General features: G+C 32.7%; 1 protein-coding gene across 2 annotated transcripts in view; it reads left to right on the top strand.

The window, feature by feature from the left end:
• LOC106685342 (rab-like protein 6) overlaps positions 1 to 16776 on the top strand; it is a 129568-nt gene extending 112792 nt beyond the window's left edge. For both annotated transcript variants that reach the window (XM_067046693.1, XM_067046694.1), the window contains exons 9-10: positions 13588 to 13707; positions 16543 to 16776. In XM_067046693.1, the coding sequence (XP_066902794.1) occupies positions 13588 to 13707; positions 16543 to 16701 (279 nt within the window). In that variant the 3' untranslated portion in view covers positions 16702 to 16776. The remainder of the gene's footprint in view (positions 1 to 13587; positions 13708 to 16542) is intronic.
• Positions 16777 to 16982: the final 206 nt, after the last annotated feature.

Below are 16982 nucleotides of genomic sequence, written 5' to 3'. Positions count from 1 at the left end.
TAAAGTCTACAATTGACTTCTTTTACTCTAAATTATGATAGTTGATTTTTAATGTTCAATTTATTATTAACTATTAGTATAGTTTACATTTTTGGAGTTCATTGTATATTTAGGTTTACATCTTATAACAAACATGTAAAGAAATGTAATCCTATCCTTTCCTTAAATATTAACCAATATGACCACCTTCCTATGAAACCTATCCTTACCCAAAGACCCAAATTATTCTGCTGCTTTTAATGGTAGTGCCCAAGGCTGGTTTAATGAGATTCAAAATTCTTGATTGTGCATCGGGACTATGCACTTCATAAAGGGAGGGCGAGTTAAGGAACCGGTATTATAAATTTAAACAATTGCCCCTTGCCCAACTGAACCTAAGTCACTTTAGACATATGGTTCCATGTGTTCACATTTCCTTACAAAAGAAACTCAATAAAAACAACTACGTTCCCATAAGGCCCTTGAGACCATTCTAACAGCCCTTTCAAGCCCTTAGTATCCTATATCAATAGCAAGGGCTGACACTTAGGCAGGTACATGCTGTCATCTCACAATGGACTTGCATCAATCAAACTATTTTATGGTTAACATATGTAAGTCAGTACACACAAGACTTAGGTCATGGTCTCTTTCTTAGAAATCTGACCACCCAACTTCTCGCCACGCCTTTTTTCCCCTTCCAGATATTTCCTAAATTATCTGATTGGTCCAAACCCCTTTTCCTATTTCACTATTCCTCCTACCCCCTCTTCTCAAGTGTTCATATATATTTCCTAGACTAGATAGCTAAGTAAGAGAAGTAAAAAGTCTGAGTAACAGTCACATGTAGTTCTTGTAAATATGTTAGAATAAAGTCATTTTAGTCTTCACTGATTTTTTATGATATGTAACTTGCGCATATCGTTTATTATTTTCCATTCCGGAACATCCGCTGTCATTCAAATGTCGATGATTGGTGGGTGAGGGTCCTGAATTGAACCCCAAAACTCTTACGTTGTGAGCCGGTGGGTGTCTCTCACTATGACTCGTAGGCTCAAGGCAGCGGACTGTAGACTGTAGGCTCCCTTATCAGTCCCCGTATATAGGCCGTAATCCCATTGCAGCCTGCAATGTTGTTGTATGTGCCGAACTGCAGCGATGTATTTATATTATTCACGCATATCACAAACCTCCTTCCTTAACTACATTTACGTTATAAATTCTAATTACCAAATACGACATAACTTGTGGTAAAAAAACAAAACAAAAAAATAAACTTATAATTAACAAATTAAAACACCAATTGGAAGTAAATAAAATTAAACTAAAGAAACAAAATATATACTTTTGGGCTTTAACAATTAGGAAACACAATATTGTCACAGTAGAAAGTATCAGAGAACCCAAAAAGAGAAGAAATGTCTGTATTGAAGAGTTAAAACTTCCAGCAATGACAATATAAACACTGGAGTGTTCTCATATTTGCCAGCCACCACTAGATTAAATAACAGAAAATTTAGTTATTTATTCTATTTATTGTTTTTGACTTTTGTAAATATTGTCTTTTTAATTTTAACTTGTTATTTACTGTATGAAGAGTTATTTTATTTTATTCTTAGGCTTAAATTATGTATTTAGCATTTATTTCTGGGAGCTTGTGAGTTTTACAATAATATGTGTATAGGAATTTATTTTTTTGTTAATAGTTTTTCTTCATTGTTTTTGTTTTCTATGTTATTATATTGTATGGTATTAGTTTACGAGAATTGACTTAAATAAAGACAGTATTTTACAACAGTCCAAGCGTATCAGATCTTATTCCTTTTTCTCTTTTTTTATTTTAATTATCACCCTGAATAGACCCTCATATCGCTTTATTTTTTTACCCATGTTAGACCCCAACTTTCTGTAGATGAACTGTCCCAATTGTGACTGCTCCCATTCTGTCCGTGACCTTTAAATTCTCTTGTGCCACCCTCCTAGTTTTTTCCTTTTCCATTCTTCCCCGTGCCATCTCCCATAACTTTCTTCGAGCAACATGGTTGTTGTTTATCTCCACATCATCCACTGCCGTGCCCTTATAGTCCCGCCAGTGTTCTTGAGGCCTAAAGAGGATCTCAAATGGTGAAAACCTCACAACGGTGTGTACCAAATTATTATATGCCGCTATAGCCTTAGGCATTGCTACGTCCGTTTCCAATCCCTAGTCGATCTGATATAAGCGAAGATGGTCAACGTGCCATGAGCCTCCCTATGCCCCCTCTACTCTTTAGGTGTCCTGATATGTTGAGATGCCTTGTCACATCAAAGTCCTTCATTTCAGTTCAAATCCTGGCATTGTCACTATCCCCAAGACCTCTTGTTCCAGTGTATTCCACTGATAGAAACAATATTCTGGTATTGTATTATCAAAGGATCGATATATTTTTTCAATAATTTAACATCCATTCGATCTTGGATAATGTTAATAATATCGATATCGATAATTAGCAACAATATTCTAATATTATTTTTTGAAATATCGATATTTTGTTTTGTTTAAAAGTACTAGACAAATTTAAAATTAAATATCGATATTTTGTTTCAATAATTTAATTCCATTTAGATATTTAACATATTTGATAATATCGATATGGAAGATTATCAACAATATCCTGCTATTAATTTATCAAAATATGGACGTTTTGTTTAAAAAGATTAGCAAATTATAAAAAAAAATATTGATATTTTGTTCAAATATATTAATTTTCATTTCGATATTTGATGTTGTTAATATATGGAAATTTTTAACGACAGTAAAATATTATTTTATAGAAATATGAGTAATTCGCAACTTAAAAAAATTATGAAAAGTATAAAGATAGTATTTCAATATTCTATTTTGATAAATCCACGTTCCTTCCTATATTAAACATTGTTATTAATATCAATATCGATGATAAGCAACGATATTTCGATTTTTTATTGAAATATCGATATTTTATGAAAGAAAACTTTAACATTTAATGAAAAGCTAAAAAATGGTTTTTCGTTATTATATTTTGATAATTTCTGATTCATTTTGATATTCAATATAGTTGATAATATCAATATCGATGATTAGCATAACATATAATCGATAATAATGATAACATTTTTTCATCAAATATCAATATTTGATTTAAAAAGAATAAGACAATTTTATAAAAAGCATAAAAATAGTTTTTCGATATTTTAAATTGATAAATTCATGTTCCTTTCGATATTTTCCATTGTTATTAATATCGTTATCAAAGATTGGAAACATAATTTCGATATTTTTTCATCGAAATATGGATATTTGGTTTAAAAAGATTAAGACGATTTTATAAAAAGCATAAAAATAGTTTTTCGATAAAATAATATCAGAATATTGTTACTAATATTTGATACTGTTATTGCCAACAATGGAAAACATTGAAATGAATATGAGATTATTCAATTAAAATATTGATATTTCAGTTTTAAATTTTACTATCTTTTTAAACAAAATATTAATAGTTCGATAAAATAATAATGGAATATTGTTACTAATTTTCGATATCGATATTACAATATTATAAAATATCAAAATAAATATGTAATTATCAAAATAAAAAAAAATATCGATATTTTGATAAAATAATACCGGAATATTCTTGCTAATGTTCGATATCGATTATACCAACAATGGAAAACATCGAAATGAATATGAGATTACTAAATTAAATATCGATATTCCATTTTTAAATTTTCTATACAATTTTCTAGTATTTTTAAACAAAATATCGATATTGCGATAAAATAATATGGGAATATTATTATTAGTTGCTCATATTCCATATCGATATTACAACAATAGGAAATATTGAAATAAATATGTAATTATCAAAATAAAATATCGATATTCCATTTTTAAATTTTCTATTATTTAAACAATTATATTTTAATTTATATTTGTTATGTTTATGATACTGGTGTCGTGGTGTTGCTTTGCTTCACCGTTATTAGGAGTTTCTTGTATATTTTGATTAGGTATGACACAAAATAAGTCTTCCTTTGTCATGCTATGTTATCATTTTATAATTATTATTACTTTAATTCGTTAAATTTTCGATATTGATATTGTAAAATATCGATATTCTAGTTCCGATATAATATCGATATTTTGCTTTCGATATCCCATCCCTAGTCTGAAGTGATATTGATTTGCCGATTAAAATTTGGGAACACTTGCACCAACTCCTCTGTAGCTTCTCCATGCACTGCCTGATTTTGTTTTCCACCATTGGGGTGATAATCACCTTTTTGCCTTTCTTGAGTAGGTTGTTGAGTGGAACGAGGTACTCGGCCATTTCTGGTACAAATCTGTGGTAGTAATTTAAAGTTCCCAGCAACCTCCCAACTCCCTTCACATCCTTATCTTCCATATAGCTGTGACTTTATCCATGTTGGGTTTAACTCTTTCCCTGGAACATGTATGTCTCCAAAAATGTATTCTTGCCTTCTCCAGCAATGATTTTTCTCCCGATAGTTTGAGCCCAAAGTGCCTGATTCTCTGGAATACGCTGTGTAAATATTGCACATGTTTGTCTTCATTCTTACTTAACACTAGATCATCCATATAAATCTGGCATACTGATTCGTCAATACCCCACATCTCATAAGTAATCTCATAGACTCATCAGCTGACATCGAAGTAACAGCTGACTCAGGCCGTAACTTATATAAATATTGTAATAATCATAAATTTATTAAAATGAAAATTAAAAGAATTTTATTAGTTTTAACTAATTTCCTATTAAAAGGATAGCTTGGGATCTAATTATTAACTTTTTAAATTTAAATTTTATTAAAATTTTATAATATAAAAGACTTTTCTCAGGGCGGGTTTCTAGGCAATCAGAAACAGACACTTTTACTATTAACATTTAATTCAATTAATATCCCTTTATTTCTAATTCAAAATTTTCATCAATTTCTAATTCACAATTTCCATTAAATTCTAATTCACAAAATTCATTTATTTCAAATTCGCAATTTTCATTAATTTTTAATTCACAATTTTCTTTAATTTCAAATTCAAAATGTCTAACCTTTTCATCAATATTTTCATCTAGTAATTCTGAGTTATTTATTCTTAAATTAGTTTCAACCACTTCAATTTTTTCATCTACTTTATTTTCTAACCCCTTAATTTCAACCCACAAATCTCTATCATGGTTGTTTTTATTTGATTGTATAAAGCTTGTCCCACTTTGTCTATTTTATTCCCATAATTGTTCATCATCATCATTAGTTGTTGAAACATAGTTTTAACATCTAAATTATCACTATTTTCAATATTTGAATTTAAATCTGAATTTGTTACTACTAATTTATTATCATGGAAGATATTTAATAGAATTACATCTTTAGGATCTTTAACCCCAATTACCTGTACTTCATCCTCCATCATTTACTAAGTTATAACAACAAACTTATTCAAACTTAATTCTTTTAAAAGCTGTGTCCTGATTGCCGTGACCTAATTTGTAAAGAATTAGGCCACATCTGTTGGGCGACAATTTATGTAATAAACAAAAATTTATTTAAAATAAAATAAAAAGAATTTTATTAGTTTTAACTAATTTCCTATTTAAAGGATAGCTTGGGATCTAATTATTAACTTTAATATTAAATAGATAATAGAATTTTATTTAAATTTTATTATATAAAACTCTTTTCTCAGGGCGGGTTTCTAGGCAATCAGAAAGACACTTTTACTATTAACACTTAATTCAATTAATATCTCTTTTACACATATATTTAAATTTAGGTATAACAAAACTAACCAATTTCATAAACTCTTCTTTTGGTGATTCTTGGTATCTTATTTTCTGTAATGCTATGTTCTAACGTCAAAAATGGCTTCCAGTCCTTCCCAAAAGCTATGTCTCTCTCCCAACAATGGCTTCCAATCTTTCCCGCTTCTCAACGAACGGACGTCTTCTCCCCAAGCCAGCAAAATCAAGAGTCCCTTCTTCTTCTTGGGTGACTCTTGGTTATCTTCCTTTTTCAAGATGTCCACCCTTGCTGGACAAAAATTGATGAGGACCTCCTCATCCTGGAAACATCATTTCCCCATCGCGCCCAAACAACGAGTGAAAATGCCAAAAACCAAAACCTGCCTCGATGTTCCATGTAAACATCGATTGTCGCACAACAGTTAGGGATTTTTGCAAATGATTTACTTTCTGAATATTATTCTTTAGCACTATTTCTTGACTTCTATTTTTTCTTAAATTTACTGTGTTTTCAATTATGATGGGAAGAGTTAAAATAGTTTTTATGATATTTGAAGCTGCTCAACATGGCCTTGATTCAACGGACTTATTGACTGAAGGATACATACCGCCATTTTGGTTTTGTTTTGAATCACAAATTTATTATAGACAATGAAAATTGGTTAGCTTGCTTTTTGGATAAACAAAACAAATGAACAATATTAAAATGATACATAAAATATAACATCTTAAAAACCCTTTATACATCAAAATATACTATTTACTCAAAAAGAGCATATTACACTATATATATATATATATATCGTCTTTTATGAGTAAATAGTTATTTTTATGTATAAATGATTTTTAGTATGTTTTATGTTATGGGTCATTTCAGCATTGTTATATTAAACCAAAAAATCAAGATAACCAATTTTCATCGGTAAAATATGCAGTCACAAAAGACATCATTCAAAGGCGGCATGTGCCCTTCCAAAAGTCGGTAAAATCGCTGCCATGTTGAGCAGATTCAAGTATATTTATCTTCCCATCAAGATTTGTAATTACAGTACATTCAAGAAAAAATATAAGTTGATACTAAATATTAAAGAATAATATTCATAGAGAAATTCACATGTAAAAGCTCTAAACTGTTGTGCTACAATTGATTTTTACAACAAACATCTAGACCCCTATTTGGTTTAGACTTCACTTCTTGTTTAGGGGTGGGAGGATGAGGACGTCTCCTGGATGCAGGAGGTCCTGATCATCCTTTGTCTATTCTCAGTGGTAGACACCTAGAGAAAGAAGACATCAAAGGAACATCCAAGAAGAAAAAGGTACTGTTTGTTTGGATTGCCGGTGGATGAAGTGTGTTGAAAAGAGTGAGAGAATCAATGCTTTGTTTTTTTAGTGTTTGTTTGTTGAAAGATTGTTTACAGCCAATGTTAGTTTGTTGAGAAAGAAGACAAAGAAACTTCAATCATCAAAAGAAGATTGTATAAATTGGTTAGTTTCGCTCTACCTAAATTTAAATACATATGTACAAGTAAATCTTAATTTAGTTTAAGTGTTATTAATAGAAAAGTATCTGTTCTGATTGCCTAGAAAAACACGCCCTGAGATTAAGAGTATAATATTATACATAGTAAAATAAAAATTCTCATATCTATTTAATATTTAATCTTTTCATTTAACCTTTTCATCTTCAAAACTATATTTTAGATCTGAGAATATGTAAAAACTATGTAAAATTCCTTTTATTTACTTTAAATAATTTATTAATATTAAAATATATTGTAATATCCTCTTTTATGAGTAAATAGTTATTTTATATATAATGGGTTTGTAATATGTTTTTATTTTATGTATCGTTTAAATATTGTTCATTTGTTTTGTTAAACCAAAAGGAAGCCTAACCAATTTTGTTCAGTCGAATATAGAGTGGAAAATACGTTATTCAAAACAAAGAAGATGGCGGTGCGTGTCCTGCCAAAAGTTCGTTGAATCGTGGCCATGTTGAGCAGATTCAAATATTTTAGAAACTTTATTTTAACTTACCATCAAAATTGTGATTACAGTAAACTTCAGAAAAAATAGAAGTCAAGAATAAATGTTAAATAATGTTCATAAAGAAAATCACATGCAAAAACCCAAAACTATTGTGCCATAATCAATGTTTTGCACCGGACATCTAGGCAAGGGAAAGGTACTGTTTTGTAGAGATTCATTCGTTGCGTGGGCAAGAAATGCTGTTTCCTGGAAGCAGGAGGTCATCATCATCTTTTTTCTAGCTCAAGGGAGACATCTTGAAAAAGAAGGCATCAAATAGTCACCCAAGAAGAACTAGAGACTCTCTGTTCTGGATTGTCAGTGAAGAGTGAATACTTTTATAGGTCAAATTCTTTGTTAACAGTCAGTGTTTGTTTGCTGAAAGATTGTTTACAGCAAGTGTTAGTTTGTTGAAAAAGAAGGCAAAGAAAACCATGTCTCATCATAGAAGATTGTATAAATTGATTAGTTTTGCTCTACCTGAAATTAAATACATTTGAAAGTTCTGTTCTGATTGTCTAGAAACCCGCCCTGAGAATAAGAGTCTATAATATTATATATAATTTAAAATGAAAATTCTCATATTTATTTAATATTTACTCTTTTTATTCAACCTTGTCATCTTCAAAACAATACTTTAAATGTGAGAAAAAGTTAAAACTATATAAAATTCCATTTATTTTATTTTAAATAAATTTTGAATATTACAATATATAAGTTACGGTGTGAGTGAAATGTCAGCTGACATAGGCCGTCAGGTGATCGACTAGGTCAGCTGATCGTGATGTATATATAGAGGTACTGAACCAAATAAAGTTAGTCTTGTTTAGTCGGTCTTTCTTTTATCTACCTTATACCTTTCTTTGTATTAAGTCTCTTCTCGCTGTCACTTAACTGGTGCCAAGTCCCGGGAACTTTAGATACCGGAGTAATTTCAAGATTTGTTTTCAAGAAAATTTTTTATTGTTGTTTTCTTATCTTCCATTTTTTTTTCTTTTCTCTCATATTTTTTAATAATGGCTGCCAACAGGATCGTCAGACTAGCAGTCTTCAATCTGGAAGCTTTAAATCAAAATGGGGTCAAGAATGCACCTCCCCTGGAGCTTGTTCCACAACCGGAAGTCTCTCTAGCCGAAGCCAACACCACAACACTGGAGTGGATAAAAGTACCCACGGCAACTGCCCAAGACTTGAGGAATGCTGTTTGACCTGGAACGGTTTACAGGGGAACTGGGAGAACAGCCATTTCATAAAGGGGGTGACCGACTAATAGGCAGAATTGAAGCAAAGTCTATCGAAAATCTACTCATGATACTACTATAATATGAGTGAGAAGAGGCATGAGGGGCCGCCCTTAGCTCAGTGGTTAAGACATAGTCTTACCAATTTGATGTCTATTGGCGGTGCCGGTTCGTATCCGGCCTGGGACGTCGACTTTTTTCATTGAGTGGCGGTCCCACAAAATGAAGAACTTTGACCCCCAACCATGGTTAGGCAGTATAGGACTCCAATGGGAGTCTTGGCCAAAAAAAAAAAAAAAAAAAAAAAAAAAAAAAAAAGAGGCATGAGATGCTTGGTAGACACAGGGAATTCCAATACCATTGCGTGCAGAGAAGCTCTGGAGAAGATGAATGGCGGAAAGAAGGCACTCCAGGTCCAGCAGTGTCAATGCCAGTTAATCCCCTGGGGGGGCCCTGTAGAGTAGAGGGGAAGTGGAAATTGAATTAAGTAAATGGGGGAAGCATCTAATGTAGTAGGAAAGATGTCCCGGGACTACCTAATGATTATTTGGTGTGACCTGCGAGGGAAAGTGGGCGCAAGGGTACAGAATCACATATGTAAGTGGAACATCAAGATCAGAAAGAAGAAATATATCTGCCAACAGCTAGTAGGAGAATCTGAAGCAAGAATAGGAGCTGTTAATCCGGGAGGGTACTGGAGAGACCATATCATGAAAGAATATGATGATACTTTTTTTAGAGAAGGGAGTGTACCGGGGAGCAACAGAGAAAACAGTACATGAGATTCTGCTGAAAGAAGACAAGGTTATCTATGTGAAGGAGAAGGCAGTACCCGTAAGTGCTCCATCAACATATTAGAGAGAAGATAGATAATCTGCGGAGCCAAGGAATTATAGTTGATAGCACATCTCCTTTTAATAGTCCGTTATAGACAGTCAGAAGGAAGAGCGAGCCAGGAGAAAACGGACAGAAATATAGAGTAGTGGTCGACTATCGCAAAGTAAACAAAAACACGGTAGATGAAAAGTACCCCATACCCCGTTTCGAGGATATTTTCGATAGATTGAGTGGGGCTAAAATTTTTAGTACATTAGATCTGAAGGGGATCACCAAATTAAGATGCACCCAAAAGACCAGCACAAGATGGCGTTTACTTTTGAGAGAGGCCACTATGAATTTACGAGGATGCCTTTCGGCCTTCAAAATGCTCCGGTAATATTTCAAAGGCTCATGGATTAGTTTCTGAGGGGATTGGATAAATCTGTCAGCCAAGTTTATATGGATGACATGCTGATATTCAGTAAGTCCGAAGTGGAACACGTACAACATTTGAGGAGTATATTCCAGCGGATGAGGGAGTTTGGCTTAAAGCTTTCAAAGGAGACGTCGGTAATGGGTCAAACACAAATAACTTTTCTTCGACTCACAATCTCAAAGGAGGGAGTACGACCAGATTCCCAGAAAGTAGAAGCTCTACAGAACATGGCCGTGCCAAAAGATGTAAAAGGGATCAGGAGATTGTTGGGGCGTTCAATTATTACAGATGGTTTGTGCCCGAAATGGCTGAATACCTTGTACCCTTGAACAATTTACTGAAAAAAGGGTTCCAGCTGCTTGTGACGGCAGACATAGTAAATAAGATTAGGAAGTGTATAGAGTAGCTTCAGAGGGAGCCAATTCTTCCCGACTTTCAGAGGCCATTTGCACTTACGACAGATGTCAGTGAGTATGTGCTAGGTGCAGTACTATCCTAGGAGTACAAGAAGTGGGAACGTCCAATAGCCTATGCCAGTAGACGCCTCAGGGAGACGGAGACCTGTTACAGTGGTTTGGAACGAAAGTTGTTGGAGATTGTGTAGGTGACCACTTTAGACTACCTTTTTGGAAAAATATTTCAGGTCCACACTGACCACAGACCTCTGCAGTAGGTTGGAAAACTAAAAGAATCATCAGTACGGATCACTCGCTGAAAGGAACTTTTGAGCCAATATAATATGGACAAGCTAGGAAAAGAAAACATGGTGGCAATTTCTGACTTTCACATACAATGACCGTCAACACAATTGAGGACGACCACGCAGGCCTGTCTAGAGACATTAGAAAGTTTCTGGAAGATGGAATCCAAGAATGGACTGGGGAGGAAGATGGGCGTTCAGACATGCCTAGACATGAAAACGAAGATGAGATATTGGCTGAGAGTTCAACGGAGGAAAGACCGGCGGAGATGGAGGTGCTGTAAGATATGGTAAACGACAAATGATGCCAGATCATTTGGAAGACGAGGACCACGGGCATGATGAAGATAGAAAACAGAAAATATAAGGGTAGCGACATCACCACAATTTGGTCACAGCCAGGAGCTAGGGAAGCAGAATTTTATAGAGCCTTGACTGAAGTGTTTAAGTCCAGAAAGACCCACCATTTATACATTGGCAACGCGGTAATCTGAGACAAAATCCAATGATTTTGGAGATCAGATCAGGATAGATCGTTTGTTCAGTTGCTGTATATTTATGATAGAAGCTCTTGAAGATACGGAACGACAGAAAGAAGTGACACTGGCATACCACTAAAGAAAGATGAACCACAGAGGATTGAATGAAACCTTGCACAGATTACGGCATCAATACTGTTAGTATGGTGTTAAACAGTTCATCCAAGAGACCATAGGGGCTATGAAGTGTGCCACCACATGAAATATGACAGACGTCCTCCCCAAGCCAGACAGGAGGAAACACCAACTCTAAGTGTTCCACTTGGCAATTTACAAGTAGACACTTTCACTTGGAAAGAATCCAAGTGGATTACAGTCATGGATATATTTAGTAAAATAGCTATGGTGTACCAGGTGAAAGACAAATCAATGGAAGTCAGGCTCTTCGTGCTTGGTTCCAATTGTACATGATTGGAGAAGAAGATGTAGTTAATAATAGTTTAGCGCTGAAGAAATTCTGGATAGAGTTAAAACTTGTATCGAGAGGGAAAAGAGTAAATGAATCAAGAAACAAAATTTGAGTATGCGTGACCTAATGGGCAACATCAAAATCGGGACCATAGTCTACAGGAGATTGTCTACCAATAGGGGAAAGGAACTACAGCAATACGAAGGTCCCTTCAAGGTGATAGTGATTAGGGAACATAATACTGTCACAATTGAGAGCTTCTGTTGACCCAAAAAGAGGACAGTACATACTGAATAGCTGAAAATCCCTACTACTTTTTTTTTTTTGCAGTTTGCAGTCTTGAAATATACTGCATCAAAATTAACTGTTAAGGAAAAAATGGAGAAAATGAGATCACAACATCTTAGGTGCACTTCCACAAAGTACTTTTGAGCAGTCAGAACACCATCATCAATGAAAATAAGTTCAATATGAGCGTGGAAATTCTTTTAGAGACTGAAGGAACTATAATTCGATTTGAGCGAGATTTCAACTCCAAGACATTGTAAAGAAACGTGATTATTAGCTAATCAGCCATGGGGAGTGTTTTTATTCACAGGTAACGAACTTGCTTTAGCCTGTATTATGTAAAAAGTCAATACAGAGTATGGAGATGAGCAATTCACTTTATGTACTCATCATGAGTTATAACAAAGGCAATCATCTATTTGGATTTCCGGAATAGAATAGATGATTGCATTGAATAAAAACACTCCCAATGGCTGATTAGCTAATAATCACGTTTCTTTACAATGTCTTGGAGTTGAAATCTCACTCAAATCGAATTATAGTTCCTTCAGTCTCTATTGTATGGTTTCTAAGCTAATATGAGTTTAAATGTTGATGTGAATGAATGAATGAATGAATGATCAGAAAAAAATTTCTGAAGACAAAAAATATGTGGTTTAAAACTTTAAGATATTAATAGGTACAAAAACCTATTTATATTGGAGAGGAGTTGAGTCCAGTAAATCAGTTTCAAGAATAATAAATGAATTTTTCCTACCCTTTTAACTTGAAAAGATAACTTCAATGCATATAGTCTAAATCTACAATGCACCAACCCGATTATCCAAAAAAACAAACATAAAATATTGCGTCTTTTTTTTTTTTGCTGGTCTTATATTCACTTGTCATAAAAAATAACATTCATAAAGTTTCAATCACCAGGATATTAACATTTTCCTGCTGAAAACATTACACTATGTGATAGTGGAGCAGATTTAAATTAAATTGTAATTTTTGTTAAATGGATGTATTAATAAAAAAAAAAAAATGTTTTTATTAAAAGACTTTTACCAAAACTTAATTAAATAATTTTTTATGTTAACATAAATATGTCGATAAAAGTGTAGAAAATAATTAGGCAACAATAATTATAAATAATTATTGTTATTTATAATATTAATGATAGTTGATTTTGTATTTTATTCAAAATTTGTTCAATACTTGACAATTATTTAATTTACTATTTTTATATTAAAAATGATTCTACTATTATTGGTTCAATTAAATCTAGGAGAAGATTAATTTATTATTTTATGCAATTTATTGGTTCAGTTTAAAATTGTTTGATGTACTAAAATTATAAATGTATCATTTTTTGCTTAGGTAAAATTAGAAGAATCCCCTGATAAACTTGAAGATTGGTTAGGAAATTTAAGTATTATTGACCGAGGAAGCCCTGAAGGAGGTGAGGATAATAGTAGACCTGATTCTCCTAAATTGAAAGTGAGTACAGATAGAATACTCATATATTACTTATTTTATTAGATATACAGATATAATAGAAACAGATTTTCGTTTAAAATTACTAGAAAAAGGTTTCATTGTTACCCAAAAGAATGATATCACTTTTACTGAAAAATTATTTAATTAAAAATGATATCCATTCTATAAATAACCTATTTAAAGGTTTGCCATTATGGTTGTATGTTTTATACTCTCCTGGCGCAATTTGTCAATCTATTTTACTTATAATATATAGTTTCAGCACTCAACATTTAGTTTTTACTACCTCTATTAACTCAACACAAATTTCATATGGAAAACAACTGTACTAGGAAGTAAGAATTGTAGTACAATGGAGTCTCAATAAACTGAACTTTTGTAATCTAAAAGTCTGCTTAATCTGAAACCAAAATTGGGTAGGATTATTTGGTGGAAAAAAACAAAAACAAAAAAGAATAATTAAGGTTACCACAAAATCACTATGATACTAAGTAATATAAATTATAATTCTTAAAACTCTATGTTCGACAATATAGTGAACTAATTATTGTATCCTTGAACTATATTGGTTTCAAAAAATCTGTCAATTTTTCCACCTTGAAGTAAAATTATGGTAGGATGTTCCTCTGCAAAGCTAAGTTTCATATAAAATGGACCCTTGGTATCTGAGTGGAATACCCACTGCCTACTGTTACCTTCTGCTTCACTTTCAATGTCATCTAAGACATGGTTCTTTCAAAACCATTTCGGCCATCTGCTGATTAGTTGAATGGAAACCACTCATGCACATCATATTCATTTGCGTTCTCACAGCGAGAAATATTTTCAAAAGGCTCATACCTGTAGAAGATTCCATCTACCTCCTAATTTTTTAATTTATTTATTTATGGCTATTTACAACTGTAAATTATAATACATTTTGTAAATTTGATCTCAGTTATAATGGAGTAATACAGGTGTGTAGAGAAACTACCCATTGGTAGCACTCTAATGACATATTACATTAGCAGGTCTCGTGGCCATCTTCTTTTCAGGTGCCTCACAGGATTGTCAAGAATGGAAGAGGAAGCGAGGTTAGAAAATTATGGGTTTGGGTGATTAGGGAGTTTATAATGGAAGGAATATCTCGTTCAGGCTGGATCGGTTATATATGGAACATTAAGGTCTTTATGTATGAATGATTTTATTTGTGATAAAGTAAGGAGCATTGAGGATTTTACGAAGGATTCTGAATTTTAAGAATTGGATACAAGAGGAATTCAAAGGTTTCATGGAGACCCAAAGGTCAACTCCGTATGTCCAGATTGGCCTTATTAGTCATGTAGATCAGTCTTCTGTAATGAATTGGAAGTTTAGACCGTTTGTCCTGTAAGTGCTGTAATAGTCGAAATTGATGTGCAGTTTCCTATCTTTTCGGTCGTGGGTGAGGATTCCAGGTTAGTCGTTTGTTCAGATTTAGTCTAAGGTAATGGATCTGTTCAACAGGGGTAAGTTCAACATTATTAAAGTGGACTGTAGGGCAATTGGTAGGTTTATGACAAAGAGTAAAGCTGATTTGATATGATTTGTTTTAATCCTCCAATTACGACACTATTCTTCGAGAGCTGTGATATGGGATTGGAGAGTTTGGGATGCAAGTAAAGAGTTATTATTAACTGCGAGCACACATGGTGTGATCGGCATAAATGGTGAGGATAGTGTTAGGATTGGTTGGCTGTATAGACTGTAGAGGATGGTTGGTTGTATAGACCAGAGAGGAACCACCCCAAAATGGGTCTGGTTCCAATCATTTCAAATAATCTGTACTCCACTGTACAATCAAACTTAAGATTTTTTTATTACTATTAAATTTTTCTAGCCATTCAGGGATAGTGGTACTCCTGGTGTGGTGGAGATACATGTAAAGTTTTTTTAATAGAGTAATTAAATTAGTATAAATGAAGGTTATCCCCTGATCTTTTGATCTTGAGACGCTGGAAAACTGAGACAATAGAGTCACCACATACATAGTTTGATTCTCAGATGAGACTGAAAAGACTAAGAATTGTTTTATTAGATTCATCTTCAGAGTTTTCTGGCAGTCTTATGTCTCCTGTTGGTATCCTGAATTAAAGTGTTTTTATTCCATTTTCCGATAGAAAAAATGCCAATATATTTTCTTTTTATTCATGAGAGATAGTTGACCGTGGATGACTTAAACGAGGAGATGTTTGGGGGGTACAGTGAAATTAAAACACAAATACAAATACAATTACTTCAACTTATTTGTGTTTTAATTTGACCACATCCCCCAACCATCTTCTCGTCATATATATTTTTTTCTTGACCAATTCTGAGGAGATCCTTTCTCCTCTATATAACTTCAGACAGCTTCCTTATCTACCTACTCAACTACTTCACTTAATTTCCTACTACCTACTTAACTTTCTACTACCTACTCTCCAGTGCTTGTACCTCCTCTATAGTCCTACTCCACTCTTCCCTATCATGTGCAAGCCTCTAACTCCCATTCCTCCTATCAATTGTTTTATCTTAAGTATGGACACCCCCATTTATTCTTCCTCCACTAGGCTTGCTATCCACACTTTTCAAACTCGTCCTATTTTCTATTAAACTTTTCATGATTTATTTTAGGATTTTAGTTTTGTTTTACACTTTCATCAGTAAGGTATAAAATTTAACTTAAAGGCTCCTCATTAGTGTAATAATTAAATCATTGTTATCTCTGTAATTGATTAATTAGTTATAATTAAAAAATTATATATAATGTTAAGAAACAATGATCAATAAAATTATTTAAATACCAATTATTTAATTTCTTCATTTATTTGGCAGGTTGGAAAAAAGAAACATTCCAAAAAGAAGTCAAACAAAAATACATGTAAAGACGATATCAAAACAGAGAAAAAAAGAAAGAAGAAGTCTTCAAAAGTAACACAAGAATGCTATGATGAAATGTGCGTTCCTCGAGATTCCACATATGAAGAAATTTAAACACTAATGTTTAAATTTAGCATTAGCTAATGACTGATTTTTTTTGTATAATTTTAATTAAAGTTTTGTTACTGATTAGTGCTTTATTTTTATCCTGTGACTTTTTTCTAATTATATGACAACTATCTTTTATTATTGCATATATTTTACATTTATTTTTTTAAGCTAACACTGTTATGATTCGGGTAAAGTGCGGTAATTTTATGTTTATTTTATCTGATTTTAAAATGTTTAATTTTAACATTTAATATAAATATAAATCAAAAATTATACTTTGAATA

The sequence above is a fragment of the Halyomorpha halys genome, unplaced genomic scaffold (assembly GCF_000696795.3).
Source record: "Halyomorpha halys isolate HHAL.00 unplaced genomic scaffold, Hhal_1.1 Scaffold683.1, whole genome shotgun sequence".
NCBI lineage: Eukaryota > Metazoa > Arthropoda > Insecta > Hemiptera > Pentatomidae > Halyomorpha > Halyomorpha halys.
The sequence above is the reverse complement of the archived record's forward strand: the minus strand, read 5'-3'. Positions and strand labels throughout refer to the sequence as shown.